The sequence below is a fragment of the Hoplias malabaricus genome, chromosome 14 (genome assembly GCF_029633855.1).
Source record: "Hoplias malabaricus isolate fHopMal1 chromosome 14, fHopMal1.hap1, whole genome shotgun sequence".
NCBI classification, from domain to species: Eukaryota; Metazoa; Chordata; class Actinopteri; order Characiformes; family Erythrinidae; genus Hoplias; species Hoplias malabaricus.
Genome location: NC_089813.1, coordinates 8,884,918 through 8,903,603, shown reverse-complemented (window position 1 = coordinate 8,903,603; position 18,686 = coordinate 8,884,918). Strand labels below are relative to the sequence as shown.

At 39.9% G+C, this 18,686-nt stretch overlaps 2 protein-coding genes across 3 annotated transcripts in view; one reads left to right on the top strand and one right to left on the bottom strand.

Moving 5' to 3' along the window:
- inpp5l (inositol polyphosphate-5-phosphatase L) overlaps nucleotides 1-1,887 on the top strand; it is a 30,790-nt gene extending 28,903 nt beyond the window's left edge. For both annotated transcript variants that reach the window (XM_066644102.1, XM_066644101.1), the window contains exons 14-16: nucleotides 301-369; nucleotides 468-528; nucleotides 1,591-1,887. In XM_066644102.1, coding sequence (XP_066500199.1) covers nucleotides 301-369; nucleotides 468-509 — 111 coding nt within the window. In that variant the 3' untranslated portion in view covers nucleotides 510-528; nucleotides 1,591-1,887. The remainder of the gene's footprint in view (nucleotides 1-300; nucleotides 370-467; nucleotides 529-1,590) is intronic.
- A 7,438-nt stretch (nucleotides 1,888-9,325) lies between these two features.
- nkx6.3 (NK6 homeobox 3) lies at nucleotides 9,326-17,520 on the bottom strand. Its single transcript, XM_066644911.1, has 3 exons — nucleotides 16,954-17,520; nucleotides 14,864-15,036; nucleotides 9,326-10,016 (listed from the first exon to the last, which is right to left on the bottom strand). Exons 1-3 carry the CDS (start codon nucleotides 17,366-17,368, stop codon nucleotides 9,789-9,791), a joined length of 816 nt encoding a protein of 271 aa, XP_066501008.1. The 5' UTR covers nucleotides 17,369-17,520; the 3' UTR covers nucleotides 9,326-9,788.
- Between the last annotated feature and the right edge of the window lie 1,166 nt (nucleotides 17,521-18,686).

The following is an 18,686-nucleotide window of genomic DNA, read 5'->3' as shown; positions in this document are numbered from 1 at the left end:
AATTGGTATAAGGAGTAGGCAAAAGTAAGATACAATTTTTTATTATTTTTATTATTGTTCTTTACTTAATGTGTCATCATTAATTACATTGATTTATTTGTGTTCATTTTGGAAACTTATTTCATGCCATGATTCAGTTTAATTGATTTTGGTCAAAGGTTAAGCAAGTAATTAATTTAATATTATTATAGTTCATTATAATAATTATCCTAATATCAGATATATGCTTAAATAATATGTATAGCCATTTTCAGCCATTTTCTGATCATTTATTTATTTATTTATTTGTTCTGTTCACAGAGGGAAGAAGGAGAGGGTCACATTGTTTATAACACACTGGGCCCAAACGTCTGTATGGGAGACCACAAGGTAATGATCAGTATTTATCTCTGAAACAGTGAATCCTATACTTTAGTGATCGTTTGTAGTTTTCCCCAAATCTGAGACTTTTATTTTGTATCTTTCAGCCTGTTTTCCTGTTTTTTGCACTGAAAAGCAATGTGCACTGACACAGAACATGGACCTGGGGTAAGACCACTGTGTTGTTTACAATGTTAATGTTCCGATGATTCCTCAGCTGTTTGACACTTGGTTTCTGAGACACCACCTTGGCCTGACGTAACGAATCTGGGCGATTTATGTCCCTCCCAAGGATTTATACCAAGAGGGGTGTAAATTTGACCACACTAAAATTAGAGGCATTTTTAATTCATTCTATTGGTCATTCTCAGGAAATACTGAACACAAGGTAAAACGAGGCTGTTCTTTTATTTTTATTTTGTAAAAGGAATATCATAAATAGCATACTGTATTTGCTTAAAATTGAAACCAGTATCACACAGATTCCCAGCTGTTTGGAGCCACTTAAGTGGATTATTCCTCTGTGTGTAATAAAATAGCCTGTCCCCCCCTGATCTATATCTATATCTATTGGATTCTGAGCATTTTGCTGGTTGCAATGATAGTAACAGCCAACACTGCGCCATAAAAAAGCCACTGTTCATTAATTACAGTTAGCTGGGGGCTGCTGAGGGATATATCCTGGACCCAAGTCTGTATTGGCATTTTTATGGCCGTGATTTTGTTTTGCTGCCAGTTTTATGGCCGTTCTATGGGCTGTTGGTGTCAGAGGGTAAGACAAGTCTCCCGCTGCTCTGTATGTCACTCTGGGGCAAGATTCTAAAGCATTCTGAATTATTTTGTGATTTAAAAGCAATGAAAGGGGTTCCCCCCCTCCTTTTCTTTCTTTTATTTATTTATCTTTTAATTTTCACTATATTTTTACATTTCTTTCATTTATAGCACATCTTTTATGAATGTTTCCAAGTGTCAAACTTATAAAATGAATCGTTTACTAATTCTGTGACATACATCATTTTTTTTGTCTTATATCATAAATTAATATTAAGCAGTTATAGAACAGATATAGGAATGGTGGCAGTGAGTTAGCAGTTTCAGAACCAGAGCTATCCACTTTTAAATAGCACTGTGTTTACAGAGATGTATGTAATGTCCATGAAACAGTAACATCCCTGTGGTGAATTTGTATGATTTTTAAGACGTCTTTATTTTCTTTTTTGTCTCCTCTAGATTCGTTGGTGGATGTCTGTGAAGAAAAAGACGACTAAGAGACTCCACACAGGACCGCTGTTCATTTCATACAGTATCTTCCAGTCTGCATGGACCCTGTAACTCCAAAAAATAAATAAATTAAAAATAAAAAACCCACACAAACACATTCATATCGACACATACACACACAGACTAAGGGAATGTGTTTATGACACGTTAAATCAGAGAAAAAGACTCTATGCACAGATTGTACAGTTTTACAGTTCTCCCGACACTTCTGAACGCTCCCTCACCTCCCCCCCCCCCTTCCCCCATCCCACCACCAGGTGTTTCACTCGAATCCTGCAGCACTGAACACTTTTTTCTCTCTGTCCGTTTCACTTCCACTGCTGTTTCCTTTCCTCTGACGCATTCTGAATTTCCGAAGATAATGCAGTCACGCTGCTGAATCGCACAAGCTCCGCCCACTATCTTCGTACCTTGCTTCTCGGTGTAGGAGTGCACACTCAGCATGGCCTGATATTTACAGTTTTGTGGTTGTCTCTTGCTTCCAATCAGCTTTGATGTGGTTTGCGTGTGCTGGACGATATGGTTAAAAAAGTACAGAGAGCCAGTATAAATTAGTGTGCAGAAGTTTTTGTGCCCCTTAATCAACACATTTCACAGTTCTTACTGTGTGTGTGTGTGTGTCTCAGTGGTGTTGTAACTCAGACCTTATCTGATCAATAGAATATGTACGAGAAGGACCACCAGGGATGAATTAGAAAGCCATCTGCACAAGTGTGAAATATGGAAATCCCACCCAAACCGAGAGCTCCCCAGACTTTTAATTAGAGCTGCAGTGAGCTACTGAATACTGATATTACAGCTAGTTGCTAAGGGGCTCACTCTCTGTTGAAAACAACAGAAAATGTATGCTCAGTATGATTTATGAATATACCAGGGCTGCACCATAGACAAAATACAAATAATGCCCTTACATCGCTTATAATATATCACAATGCGATCTCCTGTACAAATTGAGTTTTCTCTGGTGGGTTGCTGGGCGCACCGTTCATGAAGGGGTAAGGAGCACTGCGATAGAGTGGGTCACCCACAGTGGGGTGGTCGTGTTAGGCATAGGCTCAGTGCAGGATCTCTGATGCGACTACAGCAATGTATTTTATTTTTTATTGATGGTTCAAACTAAAAACAACACAAGCTGTAACTCTTGACTTAGTGCTGTAACACCTTTAGAGGGCAGCAGTGAGTAATGTTTGTTTATTTGAGCTAACACTGGATTATCATTTGGGAACTTCTGCTAAGCCAGGAGTCAATAAATAAGATTCGTAATATGTGTGTTTGTGCATGTGTGTGTGTGAGTGCGTTGCAATTTCAATGTTTTTAGACAAAAGCACACGTATCTCTGAAAGGGTCATTTTATTGGAGGGAGTAACGTTCTCTAAGTCATTTTTGACCTTTTCTGTTGGCCCATTTACTGTGTTTTTCTGTGTAGTACGGTTTTAAGTTGGCCTTCTATTAATTGCCTGTATTGGCTATTTTTTGGATCCAAAGGTTGGATTATAATATATGATGGCTGTAAAATGCAGGGGCTTATAACTGCTTATAACCTGCAGTTAACTGGCAGGTGCTCTTTGCTTTACATTTTTTCTTATAAAAATGATTTTCCTAAAAATTATTGTTCCTTGAACCAATATTGAAGCTAATGGTTAGCTATTTGTATTTTTTCAGTTCAGGGTCGTGGTGGGTCAGGCACCTACCTGGAATCACTGGGCGCAAGTATGAACACACCCTGTAGAGGGCACTCGTCCTTGGCAGGGTGACACACGCTCACACATTCACTCACATGCTCACTTGTGCAATGAAAATTGCACAGTATTCGTATTTGTAGGTGTATTCACTAATTTCACTTGGAAAATCAGCAGTATGTGTCACGTGAGGGTGCCAGAACTGTGCACATGGCTGTATCTCTATTCAGGCTCTTCTGTGATATTAGAATGGACTGTGAACAGCTTTCTGTGTATCCTTGTATACGTTGTTTTTTGCAGTTATTTGTAACATTTGGTTGGTATGTGTTGTATATACTGGGGCAGATAGGGTTTAAGGAACTGTAATTAAGATTTAAGTCTTGAGTATAAATATGTAATGTGAACTTATAGATAATATAAATGTAGATTGAGGTTTTCAAATGCGCATCAAAACCTTGTGTCCGAGTCCCAGACCAGTGGACATTTCTCGATACCTCTGAAGTAATTGAATCCACTGATCATCAATATTCATTAAGTATCATTTTCAGTGGCCAGAAGGTCATTATACATGTATGACAAGGGCGTCATTAGTGAGTGACGTTCCCTCTCCCACTGATTCTAAAAAGAACCTCCCCACAATCTGAATTTCCCTCCCCCGCTCCCCTCCCCAGCTCCACCCAAATCCAGGATGTCCCGAATCAGTGGCCGTTCAATAACTGAAGTGCGAGGGTTAAATCACGCAGCCGGTTTGTCAATAATGGACTTGTTGGAGTTGATTCATGGTGCGTCGGACATAATAAATGGCCCTCGAGGGCATGGTTCTCCAGCGAAGTTCAATATGAGGCTGAGATGTCGCTGAATGTGGGGTGCTCATGTTTGTTGGACTTTGGCATTTAAAACACTACGGTTTTACAAAGTGTAATTTATATCTATAAATCTATTTTTGTACATAAGCAGCAATCGTATGGCACTGCTCTTGGCTTCCAGACTCCTCAGGCTTATGTAGCTGCTCACATTTGCACTTCTTTGGGGATCTGTTTTCTAGGGATGCACATTTCTGACATTAGAAAATAAAACATATGGTCATTTAATAAACTAATATAAAAAAAAAACACCTCATAGTTATGATATAATTATGAAATAATGAGATAATAGTTTTAATAATTAAATAGTCTTCACATCTTTTTTATTATTAATTTTTACTCGTGTCTTAAAAACTTGTAAGTGGAGGACTAGCAAACTTAGCATCTTAGCATCTAATAATGACATGTTTTCCTCATTATGACATAGCAAGTCAATTGTATGGTATACCATCCCATAATTATTATAGCAATTCTGAACAAGTTAATATCATATGCTAATTCAGATTTATGACAAAGCAATTCTTAATTTAGCGATAGCGGCTTGTTTAATAAATATGAGATGGTAAGTAATAATAGAGTTGCTAATTCGTAATTATGACAAACGTCTTTATTATAATTAGAAATATAACTCTATTTACTAAATGACAATATCATTTTCCTTTTCCAGTGTCAGAAACAAGTTTCTGTACTTTTATTGTTGACATGTGTCTTGTGTGAGCTGATTGCTGATTTAGGACAAATTAAAGTGTTTGTTGTTCTGTAGCATTTTCAAGAATTTTCAGTATAGCATTGTGTGAATAGTTTTAGAAAAAAAAAAACACTGTTCAAAGCATGAGAACGTTCAAGTTTTTAACCAGCAGGTTGTTAGCATGGCTTCATTAAAGTAAATTGCTAAAGCTAGCACTCTAGCATGGCTTTGGTTCAAAATAAGAAATGAAATTTTCCCTCTTAATGTCACTTTTTTTAAGCATGTCTAAAGCTAGCAAATTAAGATTAATATGGTTTTTACTCAAAGTCAATGAAGAAGCTAATACTTTTGCCCTCAGTTCTTTCTTACTTTGACTTATTTTGGTGTTAGCATTTTCTTGGCTAACGTTCCAGTCAACAGAAATGATTTAATCAGGACTTTTAGGAGTGTGATGATTACATCATGTAGTGGGTGGAGACAGAGAAAGGAACTAATTGAATATTTAGAGATTAACGTGTAAGGAATTAAGTTGAAAGTGTTTAGTCACATCTAACCCACTTTCACGACATATCAGAGTTGTTTCCCAAACAGGGATTAAGCCTAGTCCTGGATTACACAGCATTTTGGATAGTCATCTTCTACTGAATGGAGGATATGGTTCAGCACTAGGCTTAATCCCTGTCTGGGAAATTGCCCCTATGGGTTTATCTTGTTTTGATTAGTTTTTTTTTTGGAATTAACTTCTACATCTAAATGATTAACAGAAATTAGAATTTAAGCTTTTATTTGATGACAGAAAGGGCACTTTATGTTTATTAATTAAGCTGTTCATTTTAATGATTAAATGTTAGGCTTGTCTAGAGCTAAACAAAAATGTGTTCAACTTAGTTTGTTTTTCTTGTTTTGTACTTGAGATCTGGGCAGTGAGAAACTTTTAAAAAGGGTTTTTAAAGTGCTACGGTTAAAGCTGGTGAGCAAACATCACAGCTTTGGATCTAAACAAATGAAAAATCGAACGTATTTCCTTCAAGGTGAAACAGGTCCAAGTTTTTTTTTCTTCCTTTCATTTTATTTTGTTTTATTTTATTTGCCCAGACAGAAAGATCTGGGCAACGTGTTCAGATCAATGGCATTTAAGCGTTTGTGAAAGAGAAGGAGCACTTAAATCCCAAGTTGTCGAGGCCCAGCTCTTCACCATTAACACATTTGAGAAGATTAATGTCTCTGTGATGTGGCAGCTTCTGGTTTCTGTTGAGTGCTTGGGCCAAGGGGAAAAGACATCAATATAGGAATGGGTGAATTTCTGCAGGACCAGAATCAACCACAAATTCCACAATAATAATCGCACTGTAAACAATTCAAAGTCAGGTCAACTCCAGATTTGAAGTTGTGGTAGTAAACGGTCAGAGTGTTCATGATTTCTATGGCTACCTTATGAGTTTTGTATATATTTTTATATGTTATTATTAATCGGAACTCATGAACAACTGACCAACAATGTATAACAGTATATAACAATATATACGATTTGATTAAAAACAATGAATCGTTGCACAACAATGCATGTGTTGACACTATAATTGGGAGAGCGTCTTATAGAATCAATACAGAAACGATTAGTGTTCTCCTCCAAGCGTGTTGAGGTGTCAGGTCACAGTGAGTTAGTTGCAGTAGTTATGACACAACTCGAAGCTTGTTTGCAAGTAATATGTTTCTATTTGATGTTAGGGCTGGACAATGATTCAATATCAATTTTTATCACAATATAAAATGTTTCAAAAACAATGATATGATTTTAAACACATTTTCACTGACGTTCATTACAGCGCACACTCAATTTAAAATACAGTTTAAAACTATTAATATTGTCAAAGAAGATGAAGATATTGTCAAAACCAATAGGTTTATGTTTGATGTTGGTGTCATGTTTTTTGGAAGATTTTCGGTGGATTTTACACTGTTAATATTGATGCTGGAATTATATCGTATTAAACACAATTAAGAAATATATCGTGATATAAGTTTCCGTCATATTGTTCAGCCCTATTTACTAGCATATTAGTAAGTGCTAGGTACTAGTCTCATCTTCATTAAGAAACAGACCTTAAAATAGTGTTAGCTATTATTTTTTTGACTAAATTAAATGTTATATTTTCCAAATGTTGCCGAAGTTTGACAAAAAACTTTCAACGTAATGTTGACCAGACTTTTCATTTGGTTACAGTGTGTATCCATCTCCTGCAATGCCCAAAACGACACAGTATCTACTGTACTGATATCACCAGTGTGTAACAATGTACCATTACTGTTCTAATCGTATCTCACAGCTTTGCAGGTGTTCAGGGGTTTTTGTGCCAAACGTCTTTTTCTTGTTCTTTTTTTACACTTGATTTCCATATTCGCTGTGACTCTGCAAGTTCTGAATCTTGAAATGCCTAAAGAACAGTTCGCTGAAAGCTTAGTCTGAACAGACTTTTAATGTCAGAATGAACCTAAGAACCCTGACCTTACTCATGATCATAACAGAGATGAATGTTTCTTTTTTTCAGAGCTGTATGTTAATATAAACGTTTTGATTTCCTGTATTAAAAGTGTATATATTCATCTGGACCATTGTCCCTTGTCATTAAATATCCATCCATTATCTGTAACTCTTATCCAATTCAGGGTCACAGTGGGTCCATTGGGTGCAAGGAGGGAATACACCCTGGAGGGGGCGCCAGTCCTTCACAGGGCAACACACACTCACACAGTCACTCACACCTACGGACACATTTGAGTTGCCAATCCACCTACCAACGTTTGTTTTTGGACTGTGGGAGGAAACCGGAGCACCCGGAGGAAACCTACACAGACACGGAGAGAACACACCAAACTCCTCACAGACAGTCACCCGGAGCGGGAATCGAACCCACAACCTCCAGGTCCCTGGAGCTGTGTGACTGCGACACTACCTGCTGCACCACCGTGCCGCCCCCCGTCATTAAATATGAATTCATTAAATATATCTTCCTTATTCACATATCCATTGTGAGAATTTTCAAGATGGTGATATCTGTGGAGAAGCAGATGTCAGCACAGTATCACGGTAAAGCCTGTAATACACAGGTTAGTGCTCTAACAGTGCATCACACTGCTGTGTCACTAAAGCTACAAACACACTTAGCTACAATACCACAAAACGCAACCTCAATTCTAACCCTTAACCCCGAATAGCAGCATGCGCCTCTCGCGCTCCAGTGTCACAAATACGTGACACGTGTTCCAATTTGGTAAATGCATGCTTTCCAAAATTCCTCTAAAATACATACTTTTTTTTTTTTTTTTACGTTTTTTATCCCTCATATCTACTTTTCTGTTCGGTACCCTTCATATTCTGACAAATAAGTTACAATTTTATCCTGCACTGACCAAATAAAAGTTTACTGGACATTTTGTACAAATGTACATCAAATAAAATGACTATATTATGAGACGATTATATGACAGTTTTGCAGTTTTGGACACATTTATTTCAGCAGTTTTCAATCCCTTTGGCTAATACTGTCGACAATAATAGCCTCATAACTTTAACTATGACCTGTCCGCTGGTTCTAGAACCAGATATCAGTAAACAGTTGCTAATTGATTGATAGTGTCAAGAAATGATAACAGACTCTGTAAAAAGATCAGCTGCCTAATTACGACTGCGGGATTGTAGTTTGACATTTGTGTCAAATGTTCTTCTCAAGGAAAAAAAAACAAACAATGGAAACAATGGCGACTCTGCTCATAATAATACGTTGCCGCTGTTGAGTTCCAGACGTTAGCACGTACAGCTGCTGGGAATAATGTGTTTACTCGTTGCCGCATAACTGCAACAGGTGTTCTTGAAATACATCCAGATAGCTTTATGTGAGCTTATCAGTAAGAGGGTGTTACTGCACGACTTACAGATACAGGTTATATTGTTACCAGTATTGACATCCTTTTTAACACGGCAGGACAAAACCACCTAGAACCACCTTTCGGTTCTGAATAACGTCCAGAAGCATTGTCTCAAAAGTGTGTGGCATTATAATTTACATTTCTAAAGACTAGGAGCATCGTTGTACCCGTAGAGTTGGGAATAGCACCTTTAATTTATGATTTATGTTTCGACTAATGTCCATGTTTTTAGATACTATTAATAATTTGTGCCTTCATTTACCTTAATGTAGATGTAATGGAGATTACATAGAAATTTTGAGTAGTACTTAACCTCACTTTTGTGGCTGAACCCCCCTCGGAAATTCTCACAGAAATGTTCCATCTATTTGAAAACCCTCCAAAAAATAACTGGAAAAGGACTGATTTGAAAAGAAATCACAATTTGCAGTAATTTCTTCCACAACGTCGGTTTTATTATTTATTGACATTGCTCACCGCAGCAGGACCAAGACGTGCTTGACATTTTTCTTACATTTATGTGATGCAAGAGTCACTGTGTTAGGATACGTTGAAGAGCTTTCTCAAATTCAATAAATAATTGGCATATTACTAGAAATATATACACAGATGTAGGGCTGAAAATATCAGAAATAACAGAACGTAGCGCCTATGGAACACAACTGGTAACAGTGCTGTGCAAAAGTCAGAGACAGTCCTTCGTTTTTTACATTTCCAGTCAGAACAGACATTAAGAAGGAATTGTTACTTTTTCAGATATTTCTGAGGAGATTAGATCAGATAATGCACTGCATTATAAGTGAAAAAACCTGGATCATCAAAACTCTCACCATCAAAACAGCACTTAAAGCTGTTAAATATATATTTAGTGCCTTATACTCAATGGCTATTTGACTGGATGCAACAAAATTGAAGGGTATATCTCTGACCTTTGCCCGGTACTCCCTGTTGTGTGTGTGTGTGTGTGTGTGTGTGTGTGTGTGCACTGTGTCAGACATGGTGTGGTCCCAAGCGCAGCACAGAGAAAGCTCGGCGGTGTTTGCGCAGCAGGAGGCGGATCTTCTCGTCGTCCGAGTCAGGGTCCAGTGGTTTGTTGTACTCTTCGTCCTCCAGCTCGTTCTCAGAGCCGTCCCGCCCCTCTGTCCGGCTCGTCTGAGTGGAGCTTGGCTCGGACGCACTCTTCTTACGCCACTTTGTCCGACGGTTCTGGAACCACACCTGTGGAAGACACACACAAAAAACTAAATTCATAACGTATTCACACACTGTTAAAGGTAGACAGATTGGCTGCATGATATTATGAACAGATGTGAGTGACTGAGTGAGTATGATGGTTTTCACAGATGTGAGTGATTGGGTGAGTGTGTGTAATTGTTCACAGGTGAGAGTGACTGGGTGAGTGTGTGTAACTGTTTACAGGTGAGAGTGATTGGGTGAGTGTGTGTAAGTCTTTAGAGATGAGAGTGACTGGGTGAGTGTGTGTAACTGTTTACAGGTGAGAGTGATTGGGTGAGTGTGTGTAAGTCTTTAGAGGTGAGAGTGACTGGGTGAGTGTGTGTAAGTCTTTAGAGGTGAGAGTGACTGGGTGAGTGTGTGTAATTATTCACAGGTGAGAGTGACTGGTTGAGTGTGTGTAATTGTTCACAGGTGAGAGTGACTGGGTGAGTGTGTGTAACTGTTTACAGGTGTGAGTGATTGGGTGAGTGTGTGTAAGTCTTTAGAGGTAAGAGTGACTGGGTGAGTGTGTGTAATTGTTCACAGGTGTGAGTGACTGGGTGAGTGTGTGTAAGTGTTTACAGGTGAGAGTGATTGGGTGAGTGTGTCTAACTGTTTACAGGTGTGAGTGATTGGGTGAGTGTGTGTAAGTCTTTAGAGGTGAGAGTGACTGGGTGAGTGTGTGTAATTGTTCACAGGTGTGAGTGACTGGGTGAGTGTGTGTAAGTGTTTACAGGTGAGAGTGATTGGGTGAGTGTATGAAAGTGTTCACAGGTGAGAGTGACTGGGTGAGTGTGTGTAAGTCTTTAGAGGTGAGAGTGACTGGGTGAGTGTGTTTAAGTCTTTAGAGGTGAGAGTGACTGGGTGAGTGTGTGTAAGTCTTTAGAGGTGAGAGTGACTGGGTGAGTGTGTGTAATTGTTCACAGGTGTGAGTGACTGGGTGAGTGTGTGTAAGTGTTTACAGGTGAGAGTGATTGGGTGAGTGTGTGTAAGTGTTTACAGGTGAGAGTGACTGGGTGAGTGTGTGTAATTGTTCACAGGTGTGAGTGACTGGGTGAGTGTGTGTAACTGTTTACAGGTGAGAGTGATTGGGTGAGTGTGTGTAAATGTTTACAGGTGAGAGTGACTGGGTGAGTGTGTGTAATTGTTCACAGGTGAGAGTGATTGGGTGAGTGTGTGTAATTGTTTACAGGTGAGAGTGACTGGGTGAGTGTGTGTAATTGTTCACAGGTGTGAGTGACTGGGTGAGTGTGTGTAATTGTTCACAGGTGAGAGTGACTGGGTGAGTGTGTGTAATTGTTCACAGGTGTGAGTGACTGTGTGAGTGTGTGTAACTGTTTACAGGTGTGAGTGATTGGGTGAGTGTGTGTAATTGTTCACAGGTGAGAGTGACTGGGTGAGTGTGTGTAAGTGTTTACAGGTGAGAGTGACTGGGTGAGTGTGTGTAATTGTTCACAGGTGAGAGTGACTGGGTGAGTGTGTGTAATTGTTCACAGGTGAGAGTGACTGGGTGAGTGTGTGTAATTGTTCACAGGTGAGAGTGACTGGGTGAGTGTGTGTAACTGTTTAGAGGTGAGAGTGATTGGGTGAGTGTGTGTAAGTCTTTAGAGGTGAGAGTGACTGGGTGAGTGTGTGTAATTGTTCACAGGTGTGAGTGACTTGGTGAGTGTGTAATTGTTCACAGGTGAGAGTGACTGGGTGAGTGTGTGTAATTGTTCACAGGTGTGAGTGACTGTGTGAGTGTGTGTAAGTGTTTACAGGTGAAAGTGACTGGGTGAGTGTGTGTAAGTGTTTACAGGTGAGAGTGATTGGGTGAGTGTGTGTAAGTGTTTACAGGTGAGAGTGACTGGGTGAGTGTGTGTAATTGTTCACAGGTGTGAGTGACTGTGTGAGTGTGTGTAAGTGTTTACAGGTGAAAGTGATTGGGTGAGTGTGTGTAAGTGTTTACAGGTGAGAGTGACATGGTATGTGTGTGTAATTGTTCACAGGTGTGAGTGACTGGGTGAGTGTGTGTAACTGTTTACAGGTGAGTGATTGGGTGAGTGTGTGTAAGTCTTTAGAGGTGAGAGTGACTGGGTGAGTGTGTGTAATTGTTCACAGGTGTGAGTGACTTGGTGAGTGTGTGTAATTGTTCACAGGTGAGAGTGACTGGGTGAGTGTGTAATCTTTCACAGGTGAGAGTGACTGGGTGAGTGTGTGTAACTGTTTACAGGTGAGAGTGATTGGGTGAGTGTGTGTAATTGTTCACAGGTGAGAGTGACTTGGTGAGTGTGTGTAATTGTTTACAGGTGAGAGTGACTGGGTGAGTGTGTGTAATTGTTCACAGGTGAGAGTGACTGGGTGAGTGTGTGTAATTGTTCACAGGTGAGAGTGACTTGGTGAGTGTGTGTAATTGTTCACAGGTGAGAGTGACTTGGTGAGTGTGTGTAATTGTTCACAGGTGAGAGTGACTGGGTGAGTGTGTGTAATTGTTCACAGGTGAGAGTGACTTGGTGAGTGTGTGTAATTGTTCACAGGTGAGAGTGACTTGGTGAGTGTGTGTAATTGTTTACAGGTGAGAGTGACTGGGTGAGTGTGTGTAATTGTTCACAGGTGAGAGTGACTGGGTGAGTGTGTGTAATTGTTCACAGGTGAGAGTGACTTGGTGAGTGTGTGTAATTGTTCACAGGTGAGAGTGACTTGGTGAGTGTGTGTAATTGTTCACAGGTGAGAGTGACTGGGTGAGTGTGTGTAATTGTTCACAGGTGAGAGTGACTTGGTGAGTGTGTGTAATTGTTCACAGGTGAGAGTGACTTGGTGAGTGTGTAATCTTTCACAGGTGAGAGTGACATGGTATGTGTGTGTAATTGTTCACAGGTGTGAGTGACTGGGTGAGTGTGTGTAACTGTTTACAGGTGAGAGTGATTGGGTGAGTGTGTGTAATTGTTCACAGGTGAGAGTGACTTGGTGAGTGTGTGTAATTGTTTACAGGTGAGAGTGACTGGGTGAGTGTGTGTAATTGTTCACAGGTGAGAGTGACTGGGTGAGTGTGTGTAATTGTTCACAGGTGAGAGTGACTTGGTGAGTGTGTGTAATTGTTCACAGGTGAGAGTGACTTGGTGAGTGTGTGTAATTGTTCACAGGTGAGAGTGACTGGGTGAGTGTGTGTAATTGTTCACAGGTGAGAGTGACTTGGTGAGTGTGTGTAATTGTTCACAGGTGAGAGTGACTTGGTGAGTGTGTGTAATTGTTTACAGGTGAGAGTGACTGGGTGAGTGTGTGTAATTGTTCACAGGTGAGAGTGACTGGGTGAGTGTGTGTAATTGTTCACAGGTGAGAGTGACTTGGTGAGTGTGTGTAATTGTTCACAGGTGAGAGTGACTTGGTGAGTGTGTGTAATTGTTCACAGGTGAGAGTGACTGGGTGAGTGTGTGTAATTGTTCACAGGTGAGAGTGACTTGGTGAGTGTGTGTAATTGTTCACAGGTGAGAGTGACTTGGTGAGTGTGTAATCTTTCACAGGTGAGAGTGACATGGTATGTGTGTGTAATTGTTCACAGGTGTGAGTGACTGGGTGAGTGTGTGTAACTGTTTACAGGTGAGAGTGATTGGGTGAGTGTGTGTAAGTCTTTAGAGGTGAGAGTGACTGGGTGAGTGTGTAATCTTTCACAGGTGAGAGTGACTGGGTGAGTGTGTGTAACTGTTTACAGGTGAGAGTGATTGGGTGAGTGTGTGTAATTGTTCACAGGTGAGAGTGATTGGGTGAGTGTGTGTAATTGTTTACAGGTGAGAGTGACTGGGTGAGTGTGTGTAATTGTTCACAGGTGAGAGTGACTTGGTGAGTGTGTGTAATTGTTCACAGGTGAGAGTGACTTGGTGAGTGTGTGTAACTGTTCACAGGTGAGAGTGACTGGGTGAGTGTGTGTAATTGTTCACAGGTGAGAGTGACTTGGTGAGTGTGTGTAATTGTTCACAGGTGAGAGTGACTGTGTGAGTGTGTGTAACTGTTCACAGGTGAGAGTGACTGTGTGAGTGTGTGTAAGTGTTCACAGGTGAGAGTGACTTGGTGAGTGTGTGTAATTGTTCACAGGTGAGAGTGACTTGGTGAGTGTGTGTAACTGTTCACAGGTGAGAGTGACTGTGTGAGTGTGTGTAAGTGTTCACAGGTGAGAGTGACTGGGTGAGTGTGTGTAACTGTTCACAGGTGAGAGTGACTGTGTGAGTGTGTGTAAGTGTTCACAGGTGAGAGTGACTTGGTGAGTGTGTGTAACTGTTCACAGGTGAGAGTGACTGGGTGAGTGTGTGTAAGTGTTTACAGGTGAGAGTGATTGGGTGAGTGTGTGTAATTGTTCACAGGTGAGAGTGACTGGGTGAGTGTGTGTAATTGTTCACAGGTGAGAGTGACTTGGTGAGTGTGTGTAATTGTTCACAGGTGAGAGTGACTTGGTGAGTGTGTAATCTTTCACAGGTGAGAGTGACTGGGTGAGTGTGTGTAACTGTTTACAGGTGAGAGTGACTGGGTGAGTGTGTGTAATTGTTCACAGGTGTGAGTGACTGGGTGAGTGTGTGTAACTGTTTACAGGTGAGAGTGACAGAGTGAGTGTGTGTATCTTTCACAGGTGAGAGTGACAGAGTGAGTGTGTGTATCTTTCACAGGTGAGTGTGACAGAGTGAGTGTGTCTAATTGTTCACAGGTGAGAGTGACGAGGGCTAAATAATTCTGGGTGGGCTCTGGACCCACCGTGACTGGGAACCATGGTAAATATTTCTATTGGTCTGTTCTTTCTGAAAGTTTTATAAGAAACCTCCTGTTAAATAAGATTTTCGAGCTCCAAGATGTGGGTGCACATATCTTTGTAAGTGCTCTCTTACCTTGACCTGTGACTCGGTCATTCCCAGTGAATACGCCAGCCGAGCTCGCTCTGGTCCCGCCAGGTACTTGGTTTGCTCGAAGGTCTTCTCCAGGGCGAAGATCTGGTGTCCACTGAAGGTGGGTCTGGTGTGTTTCTTTCTGCCCGCTGCCTCTGAAGGGTGTCCGCTGTCTGCTGCAGAAAAACATCAGACGTAATCACCAGAAAAGAACTTTCTTGAGAAAATGGCTTTGTGCATTTAGTTAGATATTAGATATTTAATCAGAACCTAAACTTAATCTCAGCAGCTTCTGTCTCTCAACGACTATATAATTATACAAGGTTAAAGCTGCTGTAATTCAGAGTTCATGGCCCACAAGTGCTTAATTGCATACAACAAAGAGAAGAGTATCTCAGGCACTCACTATATTATCACTGTTGATATAAAAACATGTACCCACATTTCTGTCTGTTATATATATATGTGTGTGTAAATCTACAATTACAGACTGAATGTGTATCTGTTCTTCAATGATCATAAGCCTCACAGGACCACCACAGAGCAGGTGTGATGTGGTGGTGGACCATTCTCAGCGCTGCAGTAAAACAGACCTGGTGGTGGTGTGTTAGTGTGTATTGTGCTGGTAAAAGTGGATCAGACACAGCAGTGCTGCTGGAGTTTTTAAAGCCCTCAGTGTCCATGCTGCACAGAGAATAGTGCACAGTCCAAAAACATCCAGCCGACAGCGTCCTGTGTCACTGATAAAGGACTAGAGGACGACCAACACACGCTGTGCAGCAACAGATGAGCTACTGTCTCTGATTTTACTTCTACAAGGTGGACCAATGAGGGAGGAGAGTCAGGAGAGTGGACAGTGAGTGGACACAGTTTAGAAACTGCAGCAGCACTGACAGAACATAGAATGTAGATATAAAGAGGTGGTCATAATGTTATGGCTGATTGATGTATATATATTTAATAAATATGGATACTTTAGGAAGAGTTCATGTTTATTAAATATTGATTTTGATTTCAAAGGTTAATGCGATTAACGCAAGTAAAAATTATTTTATTAATTAATACGTTTATTAATACTTATTAATTTAATAATTTATTTACTTACTACATTAGGAAATATCTTAATATTTAAAATTACTCACAATTATTCACTATAATTACACAGTAAATATTTCCAAATAAGAATAATAAAAGAGAAATGACCATACGAATCATGATTGGATAATGAAACTTGTAATAATTCCAATATTTGTAATAATGTCTATGTCTAATAACAATTAGTTACAAGTCACTAAAAACATATAGATAATTGGTTACATTTTATATGAATTTGGAATGAGATACTTTCTCAGTGTATATAATAATAATAATAATAATAGTAATAATAATAATAATAATAACCTGCCTCATTAATTGTTTGTATTGGCCAAATAAATAGTCCTTGATTAGGACTTTTTTCAGCGTCTTTTTTCCTATACTTTTTTATATTTTATAAATATTTCATCATTTATTTTTGCTTGGAACTGTTTAAAACAGCTTTCCAAGAAAATTCATAAACTGTAGACTGCTCTCTCTGGTGATTTAATTTGTCATAGTTTAAATTTACATAGTAAATTATAGTAAATCGTTTGCTCCCTGTGATTGTTCTCTTTTATACAGTTATCTGCATCTTTAAGCATTTGCTACACTCAGAAAACTGCCACTGTGTCTGTCTTTACATTTCACCGTCTCTGTGGTGGTATCCTCGAGGGCACATATTAATAAATGTGATTAGGGATATTTATTGTATCATATTTCATATAAATTTTTGGTTTTATGTTGCACTGATTGCAACAATTTTTACTTTTTTCTTTATATAATCTTATTTATTTAAAAACATTCACATTTATTTGTGAAATAAAGAATGTTGCCTACATTTAGGGACCACAAGTTGTACTTAGGGACCACACTGTTGTACCTTTGAGAGTAAACTGACACTGTTTGTATCTTTAGTGAACACTAAACCTGTTCAGTAGACTTTTTCTAAATTTGTTGCTACTAAACTGGATAATGACTAACTTAAATAAAAACTTGAGTGTATCAGGTTTCCTTACTGTTGCCGCATTGCCTCGCTCCTCTCCAGTCGTAACCTCCATCAGCCCAACAGCTGTTGCTCCGTCCTTTCGCCCCTGGGCACTCGGCACTAGCTTTGGGGAAAGGGGGCAGCCCTGTCGGGGCATAATCTCGGTTGTAATAGACCCCTGGGCTAGGCACAGTCGTCCCAAAACTGCCCATGGTGGAGTACCCCGGGATCAGGCTGGTGTTACCATGGGCTCCCATCATGGAGCGGCTCAGGATGTCACTGATGCCATGCGGAGTGCCTGCCTGCAGCTGGGCGTTCAGGTTGGCAGGGCTGAGCTTGTAGAAGGAGTTGGACATGGAGTACTGGCACATGGGCGCCTTGATGTCTGAGGGGAACTGGTTGAGGCTGTTGTTGAAGAGGAATGTCCCCGAGATGTTGGGCTCCATTGGAACCAGCGTCTGTCCCTCTTCTTTGTCCAGTAACGACGACTCCAGGGTGAACACTTAACCAAGACCTGAATCACATCAAATGTCCCCAGGTGGTCAGGTCCAGTTCCGGGTGCCTTTCTGAAGAATGCTGGGCTTTTGAGAAGGTGTTCCTTGTTCTTTACAGAAGGTGCTTCCAGGATTCTTGGATTTCAAAGACTGGGACCACCTCAGGATACACGGTTTACCTCAAAAAACTCTGTCCCCTCACTGAGATCTGGCACTCTTAAACTTTCACCTGTTTTGTTCCATGTTCCAAAATCAACAGCAGCTATCTCCCACACCTTTAACCTCCACCACAGTCACTGCCCACCAATGCCCTCAAGCCAGCTCTGGTCATAAATAAGAACTACCTTCCACATACGTGACTCTCTCTTGATAACGATGACCAACATTAGGCAGCTGGGCCTGGATTGGATGAACACTTCACATGCCGGAGTGCTTCATTGGTCACCGCACTGGACGACAGCTGCTGATTGGCTGAGTGTGGATTAATGACTTTTTGAAGTGGCAGGGTGGGAATGAGTGAGTTTTTGATGGAGCTTCCTGCCCCGTGCTCTGCTGGAGGAGCAGTTACAGATGGGATCAGAAAGGGATGGGACTTTAGGAGGCTTACTGGACTTCATTTTGCCTTTCCCTGGTAAATGCCGTCTTCATTTTTATTGCAGAATTGTGAGCTACACAGAGGACGCAAACCATTTGTTGAAAAGATTTAACGCTGTAAATATTTGACCATTATGGACATTTCTGCTTCTCTTTTCTCTTTGTTTCCAGAAGGTATTGCTGTTTCAGTTGCTGTTGTGGAAGATTTGTTGCACATTATGGAAGCAGATACAGCAATGTATGGCAGCACATATTCAATACGTATAGTCTATAAATATTAAACTCACAACAAATTTAAATTTGAAAGAAAAAGCCAATCATGGAAAAATACCTGCTTCTTATCATAATCCTGATTAAATAATGGGTCAGATCTAACTGTTTTATTGTTGTTGCTTTGGGAATCAGTGATTCCCAATCATTCGTATAATAATCCTCAATCTTGTGTTAATATTGATAATAATATAACGTAAATTTTACGTAAATAATACGTAAATATTATTAATAACTATTAATATATGTTATTCAGCCACAATTTTAAGTAATAGAGTATGCATTATGATATTTTTAAAACCTTTCTTATATTTATTTATTAACAGAATTATCTTGAGATGCTAAATTCTAAAAAACTAAAAGTACATAAATAAAATAAATAACATTATTTATAACAATATTTACC